The 20,505-nt window shown below is 39.8% G+C and overlaps 1 protein-coding gene across 4 annotated transcripts in view; it reads right to left on the reverse strand.

Moving 5' to 3' along the window:
- vti1a (vesicle transport through interaction with t-SNAREs 1A) overlaps window positions 1-20,505 on the reverse strand; it is a 126,728-nt gene that overhangs the window by 76,109 nt on the left and 30,114 nt on the right. For 2 of the 4 annotated variants that reach the window (XM_030400300.1, XM_030400303.1), the window contains exons 5-6: window positions 19,534-19,554; window positions 12,391-12,475 (exon numbers count right to left, since the gene is read on the reverse strand). In XM_030400300.1, the coding sequence (XP_030256160.1) occupies window positions 12,391-12,475; window positions 19,534-19,554 (106 nt within the window). The remainder of the gene's footprint in view (window positions 1-12,390; window positions 12,476-19,533; window positions 19,555-20,505) is intronic. The other 2 variants (XM_030400302.1, XM_030400304.1) reach the window with 1 other exon arrangement.

Below are 20,505 nucleotides of genomic sequence, written 5' to 3' on the forward strand. Positions count from 1 at the left end.
AAGTTAACTGTAGTCATATTGCAAAGGTAGGGTGCCGGAGCCATTGCTGTCACTTAACGACGCTTGCGTCTAAATTGGGAGTGAAGGCCTCCCCAGGAGAGATGGGTGAACCTGTCACATAAGACTGAGGGAGCAGAAATGTTCAAAAAAATGCCACCACCACACACACATACACACAAACACTAAACCAACACAGTATCTCCATATGCTTAAGATCTTAATCATCATCACCATCATCTGTTCTGTCCTTTTAGTGTGTGTGCTTGTGTGTGTGTGGTTCACATGAAAGAAGGACATCTGGAATACAATTATTCCAAGACACCCTCACACACACACACACATTTTCCCTTTGCTCTGAATTTGCATGAATTCCATACATCTGGCCTTTAAGAGGCAATAACAATTATTCATTGAGCTGGTTGTTACAGCCCAAATGCAACCGGCCACTAGTCTAAACAGCTCATTAAAATAGCACAATACCTCACTTCAAGCACACAGGAAAATTGGCATGCAACTCTATCACTGCAATATCGTATGGTTCTGAATGTCCATTCTGGATAATATAATGAATTCTGAGTAGCCTTTGTGGTGAAAGTGAATGTACTGTATATTTCTTTTTGATTCTCATGCACTGTTTTCTTGCACTGCCTTCTTTGTCTGCTCCCTCTGCCCATATTGTCTGAAATGTAGGCTTTGTATTTTTCAGGTAAGCCTCATTCTGAATGAGGTAAATTTGGCAATGACATTTGATCAATGTTGTTGGCAAAGAATTGTGCATACAATTTCTCATAACAGGCTGCTTTCTCTTACAATAACGAAGAAAACTCCTAAAAAAAAACAGACTAGCACGAGGTAACAAAGAGTTGAATATGACATACTTTTATCTCATGTTACTTTTGATGAATAATGTATTTATCTTTTTATTTATATAATTCACTATGCAGCAAGAAAATAAATCATTTTAAATATTGGATATAAAAATGAAAGTTTCTACTTTGTGAAATACAGGTTTTTATTTCTATTTCCCGTACCTTGATTATGCAGCTGAAAGTTGAAAAAGACCAGAATTACAGCAGGAAAATGTCAAACAAATTACTGAGAAGTGTTTGCCAGAAAAATATTGCAAAATTCTACAAAGACGAAAATTTAAAAAATCACATCCTTTCTATCAGGTGGCCTTCACCAAACATTTAAAAAGTCTACATCAATGCGTCGACTCTGTTCTGTGTGTAGTCATAACTACACCCATATTCACATCAAACCTGAGATGGGCCAGACCAAGGAACGTGTCCCTTAGGCCATCTTAGCCAGTCCTTCACAACTGAGCTTTAAAAGATGGGCGACAGTACAGTACGCTGCAGTTGGCCTTGATTGATGATTGAGTAACCCAAGATCATAGATGTGCTCGGAGAGGACTTGCCGGTGCAGAGCTGTGCATACATCAGCCCTTCAGGACTACCACTACAGTACATACATCATAAGGTGAGACTGACTGATGTGAGCACGGGGACTATGTAGACCACTTAAGGGAAGCTTTCTACATGGCAGTCAACAGTCAAAGTTGACTAAAAGTGATTACAGCACAGGAAAGGGAAGTCTTTGTTGTTATAAATCACATTTTATCTGAGCCTGAAACAACTGAGGTGCAAAGCACGTGCAACATGCACGTATTACTAGGAGACACACACACACCCACAAAAGCATACATATTAACTTGTGCTGATATCCTTGACAGGCACAACTACAAAAGCATAACTCAGTGGTAAATAAATAAGTTCATGCTGTCTGCGTGCATTTTCTTTTTAGGAACTCTTGGGCTCACATAGACCCGTCCAAAGGATTATGTACGTGCATTCGTGCGTGCACAGAGGCCCCCTTTCAGCACCTTCTAACAGTGCGAGGAGAAGTGGCACCTCCCTCCTAAAGCAGCTCAAGGGCGCAGCCTATCTACCAAATGATAGAATGCATGAGTGGAGCTGAGCTTTATTTCAAGCAGCCGGCCAGCCTCCATCCACTCAGTGTGCTTGCTTCATTTATATGGGAGTCAAACTGTTTGTACTGTCAAGGTTATGTTATTTAACAGGGGAACAGGGAAAGGATGGAGACAAGTTCCGGGCAATTTAAAATTCTGATGAGAACTCCGCCAACTGTGGTATCCATAAGAAGTGAGCAGATCTGAAATGAGACCAATTAACTTCAATCCAGCCGAGAACAATTCTTTGAGACCTACACATTTTATTCCCTTGACGTGTCTGCCATTCAAATATGTTGCGATAAACACAGCAGTTATTTTCGCCATGATCTCACAACAGAGAATCAAAATTTAAATTTTTGCTCATTTTTGGTCAGAATGTGACAATCTATCTGTATGTGCACACAAGTGACACATAAATTAACGGAACAATGTCAGCGTGTTGTTTGTGGCTAAACTGTGAAGCAGAGTCTGCCGTCCCAAAGCAACACGCACACATGCGCATACACAAACACACTTGAGCAGCACACAGAGCACTCCTAAGGTTACCCCCCAGGACAAAAGCTTTACCATCCCACTGACTGGCAGATGGGGCAACCAGCTGACATCTCGGCCCGGCTCTGTTTCATGTTCCCTGGGTGTCTTAAACGGGCGGGCACCCTGTCTGATGGGCACAGGACAGCCAAGGAGGAAGCTCCTTTGACAGGGGAGGGGGGTTGTGCTCCTTGGGGCTACCATTGAGGAAAAGAGGAGCAAGGACAGACGGAGATGGCTAATGTGCTTCACTGTGTTTGTACAGTATAATTGTGTGTCTTGCAGGGCGGGAGGCTTGAGGAACTTCTACAAAAGATGCAGATTAACGAAAAAGCTAATGACTGCATTTAAGCCCTATATGGTATTCTAACACAGGATCAAATATTTTCCTCAAGGCTAGAGCCAACACTTACTGCTGCAGGGATCACGAGCAGTTGTACTTTGCAGATTTAGACCAAGTAGTAAAAATGTAAGAGTACAAGCGTTGCTTAATGTAACACAAAAGGTGCCACATAGCAGTTGCAGACGCGAGGCTACAGGGTCTCTATTTGTGCTGCTGAAAACATCTGTGTGACTATACGTGAACTGACACGCAGTGCATTCACTAAATGACTCTGACAACAAAGCAACAGCTACACCATCTTAAGCTAAAAAGGAGTCATTGTTGTTGTTGGGTTGTTCCCTCGCAGACCTTTCAATGTAGTCCCCAGCTGGGAAAGTTACTTTCAAAATAATCTACTAATGACTCGTTTAAACATAACAATAATATAATAAGCATTAAAACCTTCTAGATTACTTGAAACCAGTAATCTTGTGACCTAAAGCAGATTGGCCGTTGTATCAAAACACATTTAACAAATGTGATGTGACTATTGTTGCTGCTGTCATCTATTACTGAACCACATTACAACTGATATAAAACTTGTATCTACAATTCAACAAAAAAAGAATGTCTGACTTTAATAAATAGTAGAAGTATTAAATGGTTTTACAGGAATCTTCATATGAAATAATTGTATTACAATGTATCATTCACAACTCTTCAGTGTACAGTTCAACCTCTGTATGAGATTTAAGGGATTATGAAAAACACAAAGTGTGCACACCCTCTCCTAACAAAAAAATATTGTTTCAACACTGGCATTGCAATGAATAATACAATACAAAAATATATATGGATGTGGTGGCAATGTATAAATTGAAAGTAATAGTTACTTACTAGTGAGGGCAATGATACAGGGCAGGAGCAGATTAATTACTTAACCTCATATTATTTTTATGCTTTGGTGAACAAAGTATTAAAGTTTAGAAATAATATATTATATGTATTTATATGCACTGGGCATTTCATATAACTTTCACAGTATGGTGTAGGCTTAAAAACATGTTTCACAAATTCTAATTGTTAAGTAGAGATCTGCAGTAAGTGAATAACAGCAGACTACATACACTGAAATCAGCAGTGAGCTTGGTAGCAAGCTACTATTAGTAACTTTGCCTTTAACTGTCTGCTTACTACTGTTAAACCTGGCAAGAGTAAATGTTTAAAAAAGATGGTGTTCATTCTTGTGCCATCATGGTCCACATAGGGTATTCCTATGTATTCCTGATTAATGTTATTCCTAATTAGTTTATATCAGCTGACGGGTGGATAACATATAAATTCTTAACTTTGGTCAGGTTTTACGGTTGTCAAATCATAATGATGATTTCCTTTTTTCAAATGTGTTTTTACTTGAATTAACATACAGATTAAGTAATTAATTGCATTCAATAAATAGTGTTGTTAAAAAATCTATTAAAACATACCAAAAAAATGACAAGCATAAAAGGTACATGGCTAAAATGCAATCCGATTTTATTTGGACAGACTAACATTGCAAAGCAGTAATAGCACTACATTCCCCTCAACAATTTTCCTCCTCAAAACTGTTGAATCTACGTCAAAAAATTGCCCATTTATGTCTGACAGCTTGACAGAAGACTCACTGTGCAGATACACAGCTAATGGTAGTTTGACTCAGTTGTCATTACCACCTGCTTTGTAGTTGCCTGCCTCTTGCCTTGTTTTTAAATAAGATGGTGGTCGTCACTTTACTGCACCGTAAATGAGAACACATGTAAAGGAGGCGACTGGTCAAATTTATTTTTTTCCTTTTAATCTTAAACAAATGAGAAATGTAAAAAACATTTGATGTGGCTGTTGTGAATGCAGTCATCTGCAACACCTCGATCTCATGTTCCTGTACAGCAGCTTATCCACACTCGCTCTGATAAATGTCTCCTTATTTTATTTTATTTTATTATTTTTTTTTACTCCTTTTAGGGTTTTAACTGACATTCACAATCCCCTTGTCAGCCGGTGCGTCATTCTCATCACCAAATTAATATTTCTGATATACGTCCTCGGGTGACAATGTGGCACAATTCTCTCTGACTGCCACTCCTTTATTTTATTTCACGATTTAATTTTTTTTTTTTAGGTTCTCCCTTTCCGTTTTTAATATTTCAGAGCCTCAGATGAAGCGGCTCTTTAAAGCGCCCATGGGGGCTCCAAGTCCTCTCTTTTGTCTCCCATTTCCTTCTGAAACAGTTTTTCTTTAACCCTATGCGGCTCTTCACAGTTGTTGTCTTAGCTCTCTCCACTCTGTCGCGCTTTCTTGCTGCTTTCTTTCTCACCACTGCCGCCCTCCTCCCTCCCTCAGCTTTCTGTGTCAGCCAGAGGTCAATGCTACACTTTTTTCTCCTGCATGCAAGAAGGCAGGGGGTATCTTTTTAGTCATTGTAACCTAAAAATAGAAAAAAAAAACCTGTTTAAGGTTACGACAAAGGTGTCTTTTTTAAGATATAGTGGCATACCACTATCTAGCAATTGGAGGGTGTTTCGCGTCGAGATAAGGATAAGATTATATCAATACATGATTTGAATGAGGTTTGATCGAGAATAAAGACCAATTTAACCAACTTAATTCGCAAGGTTATTACAGAGTGACGCTGTGCATTATTCAAAGCTTAAATCAATGTTTGTTTTTATTACTATATATTGTTACTATGTATTTATCTGTAGTGCTGTGTAGTGTGGTTAAACATAAAAAATGCTCCATTTAGCATAATTGGGGACTTTGCTCATGGCCTGCTATTAAAGTGTGTTGATCAAGTTGTTGAGTCACTGTTCAGTCAACGATGCAAATGCTGTTGTCTTGGCAATTCAGTAAATAACATATTTTAGTTTATGTTACCTGTTGAATCTCCAACATTTTTACTATATATCAATCAGCGGCTGTTTAAATGTGTGAAAAGTTATGGATTACACTTTTAAAACCCATCTTCAATATTTGATTAAGACTGTGTGTTCTTCAAGTTCTTCAAATCTAAAATCAATCTTACAAAGTTTAGATTTTATATAACGTGGTAATCCTAATTTCAAAATGCAAAAACCAACATTTCTCTTAGCAATGCTGCTTCATGTCTAACTAAGCCTGAAAGCTGCAATGAGCTCTCTAGTCAGATCATTACTTCCAAGAGTCTCATTATGTTGAGAGCCTTGTTGAAGCTAATAACTGACTAAAGGTCTAATTATTAGATTTTCTCACAATTTTATGAATGCTAGCTAACACCTTGTACAGACCTAACAGCGGGACACAAGGAGGCTGGAAGCTGCCGTAGAAGTTGGTGGACTCAACTGAGGCAATATTATTCAGTCAGGAGATGTTGATAGACATCTATCTTTTGGTTCATTTACTATTACACAACCCATCTTTGTAGCTCCACTTAGCTTAAGCTAATATTTGGATGTTTGCAACAACACCTGTCGCTGCACAGGGAAACACAGACTTGCCCGAGCACACACACAGGGAAACAGGCGCACACACACAAACACATACTCCAGTCTGTTGGTTCAGCTCTTCCATTGAGGGTACGTATGCTAGCTGGCCATTGTGCACGTAGGGTCTTTTGTCTGTGCAGCCTGAAACTGGTGATTGCACCTTAGCTACCACAGTTCAAGCGTAAACAGTGTTTTCATGCCCTACGATATACACTGTTGCCAGTGGACCCCTAAATCCCTGGAACAGCTGAGTCCTAGGGTGTCAAAGATAATGGCGATTTATTGCAGTGCGAGGCTTTCTCATTGCCCCTCCCGCCCCCCTTTCCAATCGTCCCTCCAGCCCTCCCCCTCCCTCAAACAGATTAAAATTAAGCCTTAAACATGTGAGGATGGAATTAACACATTTAGCGAGTCTCCTCTTCCCACATCCCATTTTCGCTCCAGAGCGGCTGATCCCCGCTGCCGAACGCGGGTGCAATTTTAATGACTCGCAACGTTTTTGAAGTCCACATGAAAAAAGCGTCGCTCGCCGTTTGTGGCGGCGCTAGATATGGCTGGGCCACGGCCGGCCATGATTGGGGGGGACACACGCCGCCGACTCGGACTCCAGGCTCTTCGATAGGATCGGTGTCATTTTCCTCTCCACGATAAGACGCCTTGCTGACAAGGTCCGATTAGGAGAGAAAAAATCATTATTGCTACGCCTTTCATCCACCGGGGGTTTACCGATAAACAGCTCACCCTCGGCTAGATTTCCTGAGAGCGAGATGTTATGCGTTGAAGCATATATATTTAGGAAATACGGTTTCAAGCGAAATTTTGTGGCTGTTTTTAATAATCATTTTCTTTTTGAATAGCTCGAGTAAAAAAAAACATAGTTTTCCTTTAAAAACGCATTTTTAAAAAGGCCTCCTTTTCTCCTCAGCTGAAAACTCAAGCTGTGAAATATTTAAGTTCTAGCTCTCAGCTCCGGTAATCAAACAATTATCAAATAACTTCATATTCTTTTTGAACACAATACAACATGCTGATTGTATCAGCCTACAAAAAAGTCATTTATTATGCTATACCTAAAGGAAATCCACTTTAGCAAACTGTCCTTTTTAAAAGAGAAATGAAAAAAGAGATCCTTAAAATATTCAAACTACAATGTAGAACAGACAGAATAAACTAAAAATAGAAGTGAGAAAAGATTCAGCTGCATGTTAATAAGAAAAAGATTTAGATTGCATATATACTGTATATTATTCAAGAAATCATTCATGAAGTGACAAAAGAAAAAACCTTAATAACACAGAGTGTCAAATTGTGGTGTGTTAGCAGGTCAAACAAAAGTTGAAATTAATAATATAAACTTAATCTAAAATTGATCTGTTCAAAGGGAATTAACAATATAATTAACATTGCTTTGCTTAAAAAGTAAATGAGATGTGGCAACAAAATTTGCTATTTCTAAAAAATGTCCTTTTTAAGTAGATAATAGATAGAATTTTATTTAGTAGGAATATGTTTCATTCGCATTTTAAACAAATTATTTTATATTGCTGCAGATTAACCCGATATTGTAAGTATTAAGGAACAATATAAATTATGTCAAGAGCTAATAATAGCCACTGCTTAAAATAACATTTGCGCTTCATAAATGTAACTGCTTATGACATTTGCTAAGTGTTTGCTTATGGATTTAAGCATTTGAGGAGCAAGCACCACTTTGGTGGCCCAGCACCAAAAAAAATCTTCGAGTCTGATCTTTAGAGGGAACAGGGAGAAATAAAGCGAGTGGGAGAGAAACAGAGAAAGAGACGAAGATGGAGGGGGAGAGATAGAGAGTCGGGACAAACGTGTGCTGTGTTACTGGGCCACTCCAGCGCCCATGGACTCTCAGCAAGACTCAAAGCCACACTCTGCCTCAAAAGGGAGCCATGAAGATTTTTTTTTTTTTTTTTATGTTTACAAAAACATATTTATTTATTTCTCGTCACTCTGTCATTTATCTATTTATTTCTTGCTGTCCCAGCACCCCTTGCTCTGCCACTGGAATCATGTTCGATGACGCCGACATGCGCACCCTCCCCTCTTTTTCCCCCCTCTCTTTTAATACCACTGCAGCTGAAAATCAAACTGCTCTAAAACAAATTGATGTACTCTTTAATATAGTCGTCACATCATCACAGGGTCCCCACGCGTCTGCCTTGGTGACAACTGCAGGGCTGCTTAGCTTAGCCCAGCGATGGCTGCCACTTTGTTGGTCGCTTCAATGATTTATCACAAAAAAGAGAGGGAGATTGTGAGAGTGGGAAGAGAGAGAAAATGGGAGATACAGAAAGAAAAGTCCCCTGGATCATGATTGAGTCACTGGCACCTTTGATTGACAAGGTCTAATCAGCTTATCTCCATCCTAATAAAGTTGATAGCCTGTGGTGCTGCTCTCTACCTGGCATGGTGTGAACTTTGGGCTAGGCTGGGGCCCCTGGGGGCCAGTCCCGGCCCTCTCTGCTTATCTATACGGGACTGAAATCAATCCCTAATGAGCTGTTTTCATTTCGCAGGATTGATTACAGGCCCCTAAACACCAAGAACACTTGCCTAAGAAGTGTTCTCAGCCTCTTGCTGGCCACCTTTAAAATGCAGAGTAGCAACGCTTTTGTCTGTCTCCGTCTTTGTTTCAGCAGCTCATTCTGCTGGCACTGCTAAGTTATTTGTGTCAACTGAACAAGTATAAAGGGGGATGAATTTTCAAAGTAAATTCACTCCATATTTGTTTTATTGTGTCGTACAGTTTTTTTTTAAATATTGGCTTAGAGATTCATTCACTCATAATTGTAAAAATTAAAAGCCTTTACATTTCATGGTAAAATTTAATGTAAAAGTTTTGAATTGCATTAAATTGCTTCTATAATGAGCCCATGATTCATATTCAAAGTTTGCCTTTAAGCTTGCAGTTATTTCTATTGGCCTTAAAAGATTCCACATTTAAGGTACAAAGAACGAGGCTTGTCAACATCAACTCCACGAAGCAAATTTAATTAAAAAATATTAGATTATGAGCGTGATGCCAGGAAACAATAGCGTGATTTTTATTTACCATTACTGGAAAATTCAGCAGCCGTTTGACATATCTTTTTTTTTTTTAAGCCATGTCTCGTATGAACTGTCGATCAGCTTGTAAGACTCCTCTCTCTTCTCCTCAATGAATATTAATCAAAAAGGTGGACTGGCTAATCACTGCAACTTAGATGTCTTATCTGACATGCTATTTATTTCTAAACAAGCAACCATAAATCATTCAAAATCTTTTCAACTGTGGAGGGAAGGACTGAAAATCATGTCTTTGATTTAACATCAGTCAAGCCTCCACATTTGGGCATCTCAAATGCCCCTGACTCAAATGTCTTTAAATTGGCTAACTGCGTGCCCTCCCTCTTTATTTAGGGCCCTCTTTAAATGGGCTAGCCCCCATGTCTGCTTGTTGCTATGCCTGGGCTTTTAAGTCAGTGCTCTTCACTAATGAAGTTCTATACTTTATTTATGAGACAAACAGAGGACCCTGGTTCTTGAGGGTGCGTGTGGTAAATAGCTCTGCATGTCCAAAGAGCCTCCTCTATATCCCTCTGAGGGCTCTCACTGCTTTTGGCAAGCCTTTGTTTTTGCTAAATACACTGGAGACATTGAGAATGGTAGAAAAAAAAAACTTAAATCTGATAAAATAGTACTGTGTGAAGATTCATCTTTTCTTAGAACTAAGAGTCCTCTTTTTTCCCCTTATATGTGACCTAGAAGCATCCTGGCTTTTTTGTTCCTGGTCATTAAGAGATATATTGTCGACGGCGAAGAGAAAAAGGGGGCAAAGCTGAGTTTCTATGCCATTTCTTTGTTCAGGATCTCTCTCTTTGAAATAAAATGTCTTTTAGTTCCACTCCCCCCATTGGTCAATTACAGTTCTTTAAGGGCTTCTGTGTCATTGTGGATGGAGAACGCAACTTTGAATTACCGCAAAAATAACGACGCTAAACTGCTCTTCATAAAAAGTACGGCTTAGATGTCTGAGGAGAGTTGAGGTCTGTGGCAAGAAAAGTATTTACAGCACGACTACAGAGTGTCTGATTGGAGAAACACTTAATGCTCTAATTATTCTTGTTTAACGTCTGTGGGTGCCACACCTCTGTGTTTTAAAACTCAAAGCTATTTCCTCAACAACTGCCAATGCCATTTTCATAATGTGCATGAATAAAGTTGTGCACTTCTTGCAGGTTTGTATTTGTTGCTGTGGAAGAGAGGGCGCTGCAATGAACAGTGCTTTTGTTGGACTATAGAAAATAAACAGTAAAGTGTCTGCAAAAAGACGTATCCTAGCCCAGACTGTGCTGTGTGTATGGCAGGACTGTGATCTAAATTGTGCAGGATTTCATGAAGATGTCTGGGAAGTGCTGTGACGAGCCGTTGTGGAACCACAGGGGTAAATATATAGTTTGAGATGGGTGAACAACACTAAATTAAAGACCAGACTGAATGTGGGATCAGATGGCAAACCCCGTCAAGTGTTATAAACCAGTAGATAAATATGGCTACCTAATGTTTGTGCCCAGTGTGTTTGTTGCATCTGAGAGCTTAGCATATATAGTAATTAGACTGATGGAGGGGTGCGTATTCCCTGTGCATCTATGTTCTTTGTGCAGATGTATTCCCTGTTTGACCCTCAGACATTGCCATTTCAGGTTGTGCATCTGAGCGAAGGGTTGGTATCGACAGCAGAGTAAAGGAAGGGGTCATGGATTAAAGACGCGGGGCGAAGCTTCCCCACCAAACCACAAACACAGCCCCAGCTGGTGCAGACCAAGCCAAGTGTGCGGGACCAAGGCAGGATAAACGAGCATTGTTCTTAGCTAGCCGCACACACAGTGGATGAGACGGCTACCGGTGACACAAGGTCAAGGGGCATGTGGCCCACTCCGGCAGGAGAAACCACCAGGCCCAGTAGGTACTGAACACTGTTAAGCCATAGCCCACTTCTTTAACACCAACCAAGCTGTGAGGGAAAACATTCGAGCCACTCCAGCAGATAGAATTAAAAGACCTGTCGGCTGTCGCAGAATCTGACACAGTCGAGCAACTCGGATAACGGCAGCATCATCTGAAGCGTCTGAATCAACATTTTTAAGCAGAGAATGTAGATTATATTTATGAATTTGTGAATGCAAGTTACAGAGAACATCAAAAGCCGGTGGTCTGCGTGCGAACCTTCCTTGACTTGAATTATTAAATCTGTCGATGTCGCACACGCCAGCCACCCCGCGATTATAGTGTAAATTGACAAACTTTTTCAAAACTACAACGGAAGCCACAGAAAGCCGGTTGATACTTCAAGAATGAGCTTTGATACATCTCTGAGGAATACACTCCGCCTCGATAATGTGGTGACTGTCAGGAAGGAAGACAGGAAGGGGGGGAAAAAAAATATGCTAACTGGTTAAATCTATTTAAGATCCCAATGAGCTTCTTTTTTTTTTTTTTTTTTCCTATTTTAAGATAAAAACCATCCTTGATAATGAGGGAAAAAAGGAGTTTGTGTGTTTTTTTTGGATGGTTTATTTAGAAAGTGATATTATGTTTTTTTCTTCCTTCTGCACTCCCGAATTAAGAACTTCAGGAGGAACGCTGACGTTGTTTATTTTCATAGACCCCCTGTCTGTTTGTGGAGAGAGAAAAAAAAAAAAAACACCACCACCACAACCACCACCACCCACCCAACACACACACACACACACAGCCACAACGATGCACAAATTTTCTTCGGGAGCAGAGCAAGTAGAAGCAGCGCCCGATCTGTCGCCTGTACACCTCTCTCTCTCCTTCCTTGGCTCGCCTTTGATGTGCTCCCGAAAATGTCATCAGACGTCAAGGAAAGAGTTTTTTTATTTATTTTTTTTTATGCGACCCCCCCTCCTCCGCCGCCGCCCCAAACACACACACAAACACATATATCCACCCACCTCGCATATGAGCAAGACAATTTGCTGTCGCTCACTCATCCTCACCCAGTCCAAAACAGAATACGTACCAGTCTCTACTGCTATCTGGTAGCCGGCTTCCAGTCTCCGTGATGACCTTTCCAGCTTCTCTGTGTTGTCCAACAGATGCGCTCTCTGTAACAAATGGAGAGAAAAAAATAAATAAAACCAGAGAAACAAACACAAAAAAAAAAAACTGATTGAGAGGGCTGGGACCCATTTCAAAGAAACACATCAACACTGTCACCTAAACAGACAGACCACATCCACAGCGACAACATAATACAGCCAGGTTGGCAATAACCTTCATGGATGACAATGTGTTATATGCTGATGGAATATCAAACATATGCATGTTGAGGCTGACAATGTAAGAGGTGCTGCCGCCTCATCTTGGACATAAAAACAAGAACTACTTTGAGGTTTGTTGTCTCCTGGTATTGTTTCACAGCGCAGCCTTCTGGTGCACACAGAGAAAAGTTAAGGCAGGGAGGTGGAGTGAATTAAAATTAAATTAAATTGCAGTTGACGCTTTCCCGTTAAAATCCTGTCCAGGTGATGGCTTCCAACTGGAGAAGAAATTTAAGATAAAAGTACCATTTATCCCCTTGATTATAGACAGTGATGCAACACATAAAGTGAAAGATTTCTTCAATGACAACAATTAAATTAACAATAATATCTAAACCTCTCCAAAAGAAAATAATCTAATTAATTTTCTTTATGACTAAATTGACATGTATAGAGGTGTGCAATGTTTTTCATTTCCCCTTCTTGTTTATCCGCATTGGAGGACCAAAACAGTATTCACGATAAATGAGCTACTGCATCCCCCCGTTGGCTTACTCACAGTTATCAACAATTGACGAGGCTGCCCATTGAAAGCACCAAGTTCACAGAGCATATCAAGAAAAGATGTGTTTCATAAATAATTAAAAAGACAATTTGATCATTTTTTTTCAAAGTGGGTGTTTATGAATATCAAGGTGGTAGGTAGGGCTCGGATATCGTGTGTGAACATACCAACTGATAGCTACTCCTTAGATACCAAGAAAAATCTGGTTTCTTCTCTATAGTCGAACAATTCATGTCTGACAAGCAAGACGAGAAAAGATCGGATCTGTCGACGGCCTTGAGTTCCATCTTGGGGGGCCTCGAAAGGAGGAATGTACCATTATGGTGTTATTTCATTGTGTTCATGTATACAATCACTGCACTGTACATTAACATATATAAAATAAACATGCAGCCCTATAGATAAGGGCCCACGCATTTTAATAGCTTTTAAACTACTTTCTTGTATCCTCAAGTTATCTAAAAGCTTGCATCACCTGCGATGCATGTTGATCTATACCTTACAATTTGTAGTGTTCAATGTAATGCATGTGTGACTATCCTGAGGGAAGTGGAATTTTTTACATTATGTTACCGCTAGAGTTTTCAGGAATGAAAGGAATTATATTGAGTTTTGTATGCATGTTGTTAGTTGAGGTCACTTGAAAATAACTTGAATGCTTTCCTATATAGTGTAAGCACTATTCTTACTCAGCTAACAGTACAGGGAGTTAATTTGTCTGAGTACTGGGAACTATTCTGAGAATACCTACTTTACAGATATAATATTAGTTAATTGTTTCGATTGGATCCCCCCCCCTTCTCAAAAATTGTGTCCTTGCTTTGAACAGTCATGCAAGGTTTTCTTTAAAAGAATGGTACTAGTCTGAGGAAAACAAAACCAGTTGCCCATATGTCTGCTTAAATCCAATTGTGTGATTACAACCTTAAACTGTATGATTTTAACACGATTCCTGAGATCTAATAAACTGTGTCTCTCATTAAAAGATTCTGGTGTACTATATCACAAGGGGGTTAATAATGGAAGCATGCGTTTGATCACTCCTTGTTTCAAATAATGCCTGGAAATTAACTGTTCTATCAAAATTCTTTCATTTTATGCACTTTCATTTCATCATCATGGTTACCTCAAGCAGATTTTAATTATTGACCAACTGTTATTTTGGTGATTGGTTAAAAATTAACAACACTTCCCTAATCTTTGTATAAACTGTCACTCAAATATTAAGGTGGATTTTTTTTTTAAAAAAAAACAACCTTTGATAATTCATGTTTTTGCTTATATTGTCTTGTTGCCTTCTACAATATTTCTGTTTACCATCGCACAGTCCGTCTCATTGGGCAGATGGATGGTGTACTCTCAGTAAACTCTATTGTTGATCTATGCGTTCAATGCAAGTTTCAAGCACGTATTTAACATAGAAACTTCAAACGTGCATACGTGCAAGTCCTAAGACGCAGCTTTCATTAAATTCAAACTGCATTCGGTAGACAGGATCATAAACAGCATAAACATGGAAGACTTAAATGTTTACTCGAATGTTGTTGCTATTGATGGCCTTTCTAATATGCTATGTTAAGAAACTGATCAGATGTAACACATCTGACACTCAAAAACAACCCGACGAATGACAACCGCCTCTCTGACAAGGGTTTATGCCCATCACATGAGCGAAGGGGACAGGGGGAGAAGTGAAATCTCTAGTTTTGGTAAGGCTGTCAAAATGTGTACCAGCTAATCACTCAGAGGAAATGAAAAAACGAGGAGGAGAAAAAAGAAAAAAAAGTCAACGACACACTTTTCAAAGTTTGACAATAAGAGGGATGGGAAAAGAGCAGGGAGGAGAAAACTCCCTCTGAACTCTTTTCTTTCCCTCGCTTCCTTTTTCTTCGTGCCGCTGACAGATGTCATTTAAAATTGCAGAGATACTTTTTAATAGTTAAAGGGAGGGCAGGGGGAGGATGGAGGGATGGGAGAACGGGTGGGTGGGCGGGTGGTGAAATGGGCTGAAGGCAGGAGGAGAGCGACGAGTGGGACAGGATGCGAGGTGTGTTTTTTGAGAAAGGGTGTGGTAGGGGACTTCAGGGAGGGGTTACATGGGTGTGGAAGTGGTGGTGGCACCGGCAGAGATGGTGGCAGTGTGCAAACGGGAGAAAATGGATACCAAGCTTGGGCTATAATGAGCCCCTATGGATCAGAGGGGACGTATTGACATGCAATGCTTAAGCTAATACACCTAGACCATGGCTGCAGTGCCTGTGTGTGCCTGGGAGCATGAGGCAGCCAGGGATACTGACAGAGTAGCGCACTCCCCGGGTTCTTCAAAGAGCTCAAGTGATTAGTATGTTATCATTACCATTCGAAACGTGATTTTCCTATTCCCTCTCGGCAAAGGTGACACGTCTCGGGGAGACGGCCGGCAGACTCACTGCGATGGAAAGCCACTTCAAAGCTTTCTCCTCCTGAATTCCTCTCTCTCTCTCTTCTCTCCCTCGTTCTGTCTTCTTTTAGGGCCAGGGGGAGGGGAGGGGAGGGTGAATGTGGGTGGGTGGGTGCGTGAGGTGGGAGGAGGTGGCGCTGGGGGGGGGGGAGGTAGTGGTGGCAGTGGTGGCGGTGTATATGTGTGTGTGTGTGATCATTAGAATAATGCGCCCCGAGTTTGACGGTGACAGAACCTGAAGGAAAGGGTGAGAGTTCAGCCACTAAGAATCCAGTAATGGCACACTGTGATGGCCCTAATAATGAAACAATCCAGCCACGGACACAGGATGATACAATGGAAAATAATGAAAAGGAACACGTACAATTAAAACTAAACAACCTACAGTATGTAGTCACAGTTGAGGCTGATAGAGAGATTATGTCTGTGAAGCTGATATAAAAACAAGTCTATCTTTCCTGAAAAGCAGTTTTTGTTCCAGTATACGAATGCCACACAACAGCCACAAAATAGGAATGCATCCAAGTGTTCAGCTATGGTTTTAGTCTGCAGTTAGAAAGCAAAAAGCAAGACACTCTTGTCAGCATTTTTGTCGAAGGAAATGCAAAGTGGCTGCCAGCACCCAACTGTGCTACAACGTCCCATATCAAGGCTTGACCCCTGTGGTTCTGATATAACCATCATGAAACCTTCAGAATAAGGCAAAGACACTCAAACTCTAACACCTCTTCAAGCTCAAAAACTAGCTCGCAGCTCAGATCTGCCATGAATCTATTTAGGAAAAAAACTGAGGATCTCACCAAAATCACATCTGATTGTCTCATGGAGCATTCTAGCAACGGATTTAAATACAATATATGATAAATATTGTGCATCTCCAAGTGCAACGGTGCACCTTCTTCTCCACAACCCCCCTCACCACCGCCACCATTTCTGTCTATGCATGTATGCCTTTTCATCTGACACCTACATTTTGAACAAAGATCTTCTTAGGAACCATGAAAATTGTGTTTTTTTGTTGTGCTTTTTTGCGTCAAGAAACACTCTTCAGTTGTAAGTTATTAACAGGGAGCCCCAGAACAATGCAGCTGTAGCTCAAAAGAAATCTCTCCCCTCTTCTTTCGCTCTCCTGCCTTTTTTCAATATCAAACACAGGCGGTTACTATCACCATTTTCCAAAGTTCAGATGATTTCCTTATTATTTCAATAAGGGTGGGGGAGAGTCAAAGTGAATAATGATGACAGCTGTGATTCAGACTGACTGTGTGATCTTCTGTGCCGTTTGTTTGGGACTTGTAAGACGAGGAATTACAAGTGTCAAACAGCTGTGAATATGGGTGCTAAATATTTAAACATGTTTTCCAGCGGAAGAAAAAAAGTATAGTTTTTTTTTTTTAAAGCGAGGCTTAAGTGTGTATAAGCTGTACCAGCCTTTGATTCAAATGCAGGAAGAGCAGAAGGGTAAAACACTGCAATGGAGAAATGCAATGGCGAAGAGGGCACAGAATCAAGCCCAATGGCACAGATCGAGCCGTTCCAAGGGGGGAGACAGATGAGGCAACTGAAGATGTCTTCTGAACCTCGGGCGAGGAGGAAATGCACAACAATAGTGGGAAGAAGAAGGGGAAACAAAAGTAGAGCTAAAAGAAAAAAAGCACCATAACATGGCATCTGGGCCAGGATGGTGCTCTAAATTATGGATAGGTGTGAATGGTGAGGCTTTGATAGGAATTGAATTACTCTGCTTCGCTTGATCATAACCTCACTCAAAGGCACATTTAACAACACACTGTACTTCAAGTACAAGTTCAGTCCTGCTTCAAAGGACAGGTGATATCATATGACCTACAGAAGCACACAAACAAACTGCCTCAATTACAGGTAAACGCACTTTCTATAAAATATGATGGTCATGGGCATTTGAAATCTAACTACTGAGCGTTAATTATCAGCATTGTGATTGTTAAGTGCATATTTGATATTTACTCGTTATCAAAAACTGACATAACGTTATTGAGAATTGACATTACAGTAACATATGATGCTATTTGAGCAAATAAACAGTAGCTGTTAAAGTTAAATGCACCAAACTATTATGATCGTTAAATCAACGTTTTGAACATTTTCAAACTCCTGGTTTGAATTATCACCCTTGCTACAAAACTAAATGATGTCGGGTGTGTTGGTGTGAGTCTTAAAGATACTTGATAAATCGATTTGGCTTGGGTTGCCATAGCAGTACAATATCATATATTTGCTTCAATCATTTTATTTAAATTGAAAGATGAATTCAATTTACAAAAAGTCCATTTGTATTCAATTGTGAGTGTAGAAGCTCAATTAGCCCAACGTCTATATTATTATTACAGCTCGTATAGATTATCCAACAAAAGTTCAAGGGGATCAGTGCTTTTCGTTGCACAACTCACAGTGTGAGAACAGTAGTGAGGACAGTGATGCCAACTGTTGCTAATTGGGCTGGACACAGGAAACTTTTTTCCCTGACAAGCTACATGGATAATAAAATCATTATTAATGCCAAATAGCTTCTTATGTCACCATCATTAATTCACAAGGCTTAGGACAGTATTTCTTCTTTGGTAGTCAGCTAAGCAAAAAGCTAACTGTGACTCCTACTGGCTGGACTGTGGCTAACTTTATCTGTTAAATCCAAATACTATTTAAGGGCGTGTGTTTATACAATAATGATTCTTAAGAAATTGGGATGCTGTGAATAACATAAATTAAAACAGAATTTGAAATGCATTCAACTGGAATACAGTACAAAAACAATATACTTAATGTTCTGACTGATAAACTCTTGTTTTTTTTTGTAAATACACACTAATTATAAATTTGAAGCCAGCATCACACAAAGTGAGAAGAACCACAGAAACTTGATCTGCCAGCCAGCCACATACAGTGAATGAGAGTTTCATACATTCATGTAGATGTCAAAGGTCTCTTGACATTAGTGATTGTTTAAACTGATTAACATTTTCATTGCACACCACAAATTACACTTGAGTTGACACTTGAGCAGTTTTGTTACATTGCATACAGCGCACAGTAGCTTCCATTGCAAAAGGATAATAAAAGACAACAGCCACCACAGACACAGTCGGTTCACCCTGCTGCCACCTGGCAAAAGATAAAGAAGTATCCACTGCCATACCACCAGACTACAGAACAGCTTTTTCTTTTTTTTTTCAGGCTGAAAGATTCCTCAATTCATCTTCAGTACTCAATAATATGACATAGTTTTTGTTTTCTTTTTCTACTTATGTAGCACAAAGGGACTAATTTAATTCTACAACCCTGGTGTTGTAAATGACTAATAAATTAAACTTTCACCACTCGACCTTTTAACACGAACAATAAAATGCATTAAAATGTCATGAATAGTGAAAGGTGGTGATGTTCATGCAGTGACAAATGACAAGACTACCATAAAGTCTGTCAAACACATATCATAACACCAACTATATACCTAAGTCCAACTTATTACAGTGGCAGAGGGGAACTACTATGACCCCATTCATGAAAATTAAGGGATACTAACAAGAAGCAGTTCCCTCTTAAAACGAAGAAGTTGAAGAAACTGGGTTGGGCCCAATAACTGAAGCTAGTCTAAGCCTTCATTCTCCAATATTTGTCTTCAAAAAGGCATATCAGGAATAATATCTTATCTTCACTTTCTGATATTCAAGGTAGGGAAACCTTGCCTTCAGTTAATTCATTATCTTTAGCATGGCCTGTCAGCTGTTCAATCAGACATGACAAAAAAAAGAAAGTATCCAAATGAGACGATTTTAATTTTCTACAGGAGAGAGGAGGGCAAATTGAAATTTCAGTGGGAAAGCAGGATTTAAATTGTTAGAGCAGAGAAGCACTTACCTCTTCACGTAACTTTATCAACTGCATCATGAGAGCAGAGGAGACAAGAGAGGAAGATGGAGAGAGTGAGGGAGAGATTAAAAAAGCAGTAAAAACATGGCAGGAAGAAGATCAGTCATGTGGCTGGGTGCGGAATTAACCTTGACGATTTATCCATTTGTATGTTTAGTATTTGGAAATCACAAGACAAACACATTAAACGGAGCTAAAACACGCTGCTCGGGCTGACTTTTTTGAACAAACAAAGATCAAGTCCTGGCGCTGTCACATTAAACAACGAGAGGGAATGGATCGCTCGACTTGCAATATCAACTAACATTATCAAGGAAGTCAGATCACAAAAGCTGATATAGCAAGAGAGAGACAAGGGTGTAAAATATAGTCTGCACAGTTACAGTTTTAAATGTTGAGGAAAAATAGTTTGTATCTGTCATTTTGCTGAATTCTCTGGAAATGGATGAAAAGAAATGTGTGCCCTTTGGAACTGAGCTGGAGAAATGCTGAGCCACTCTATTTGTACCACACTTTATCAATGCTGATATGCTGTCAATATTTCATGTACCTTACCGGTTTTGCATCTCAGCAAAGGTGCACACTGTTTAGATTATGTGTGAAAAGCCATGTGAGGCTACCACTGTACATCCATACAGTGCAGCTTATTATTGGGACAGCCACGGATCATGAAAAATGAATCTTAGCATAGCTATACATTTTTGATGAAAGAGAATAGCAAATATAAAGTGAAGTAAATAAGAAATGCTAGTCTTATTCCCTGTCCTGGAAAACCTTGCATCTCTGATAATGAATCAGACGTTTGAGGGAGGGCAACAATCCCATTTGCCATTAATTATGTCTAATCACAATTAAAAAGGTTGCTTCCCTCGCCTGCTCTTAAGTGAAGGCTGTGGAGAAGGAAAGAGAAGGCTGGGGCTTATCGTGGGAATGCAACATGTTTGGAAGAAAAAGGGGGAA

This window comes from Sparus aurata, chromosome 20, assembly GCF_900880675.1.
Source record: "Sparus aurata chromosome 20, fSpaAur1.1, whole genome shotgun sequence".
NCBI classification, from domain to species: domain Eukaryota; kingdom Metazoa; phylum Chordata; class Actinopteri; order Spariformes; family Sparidae; genus Sparus; species Sparus aurata.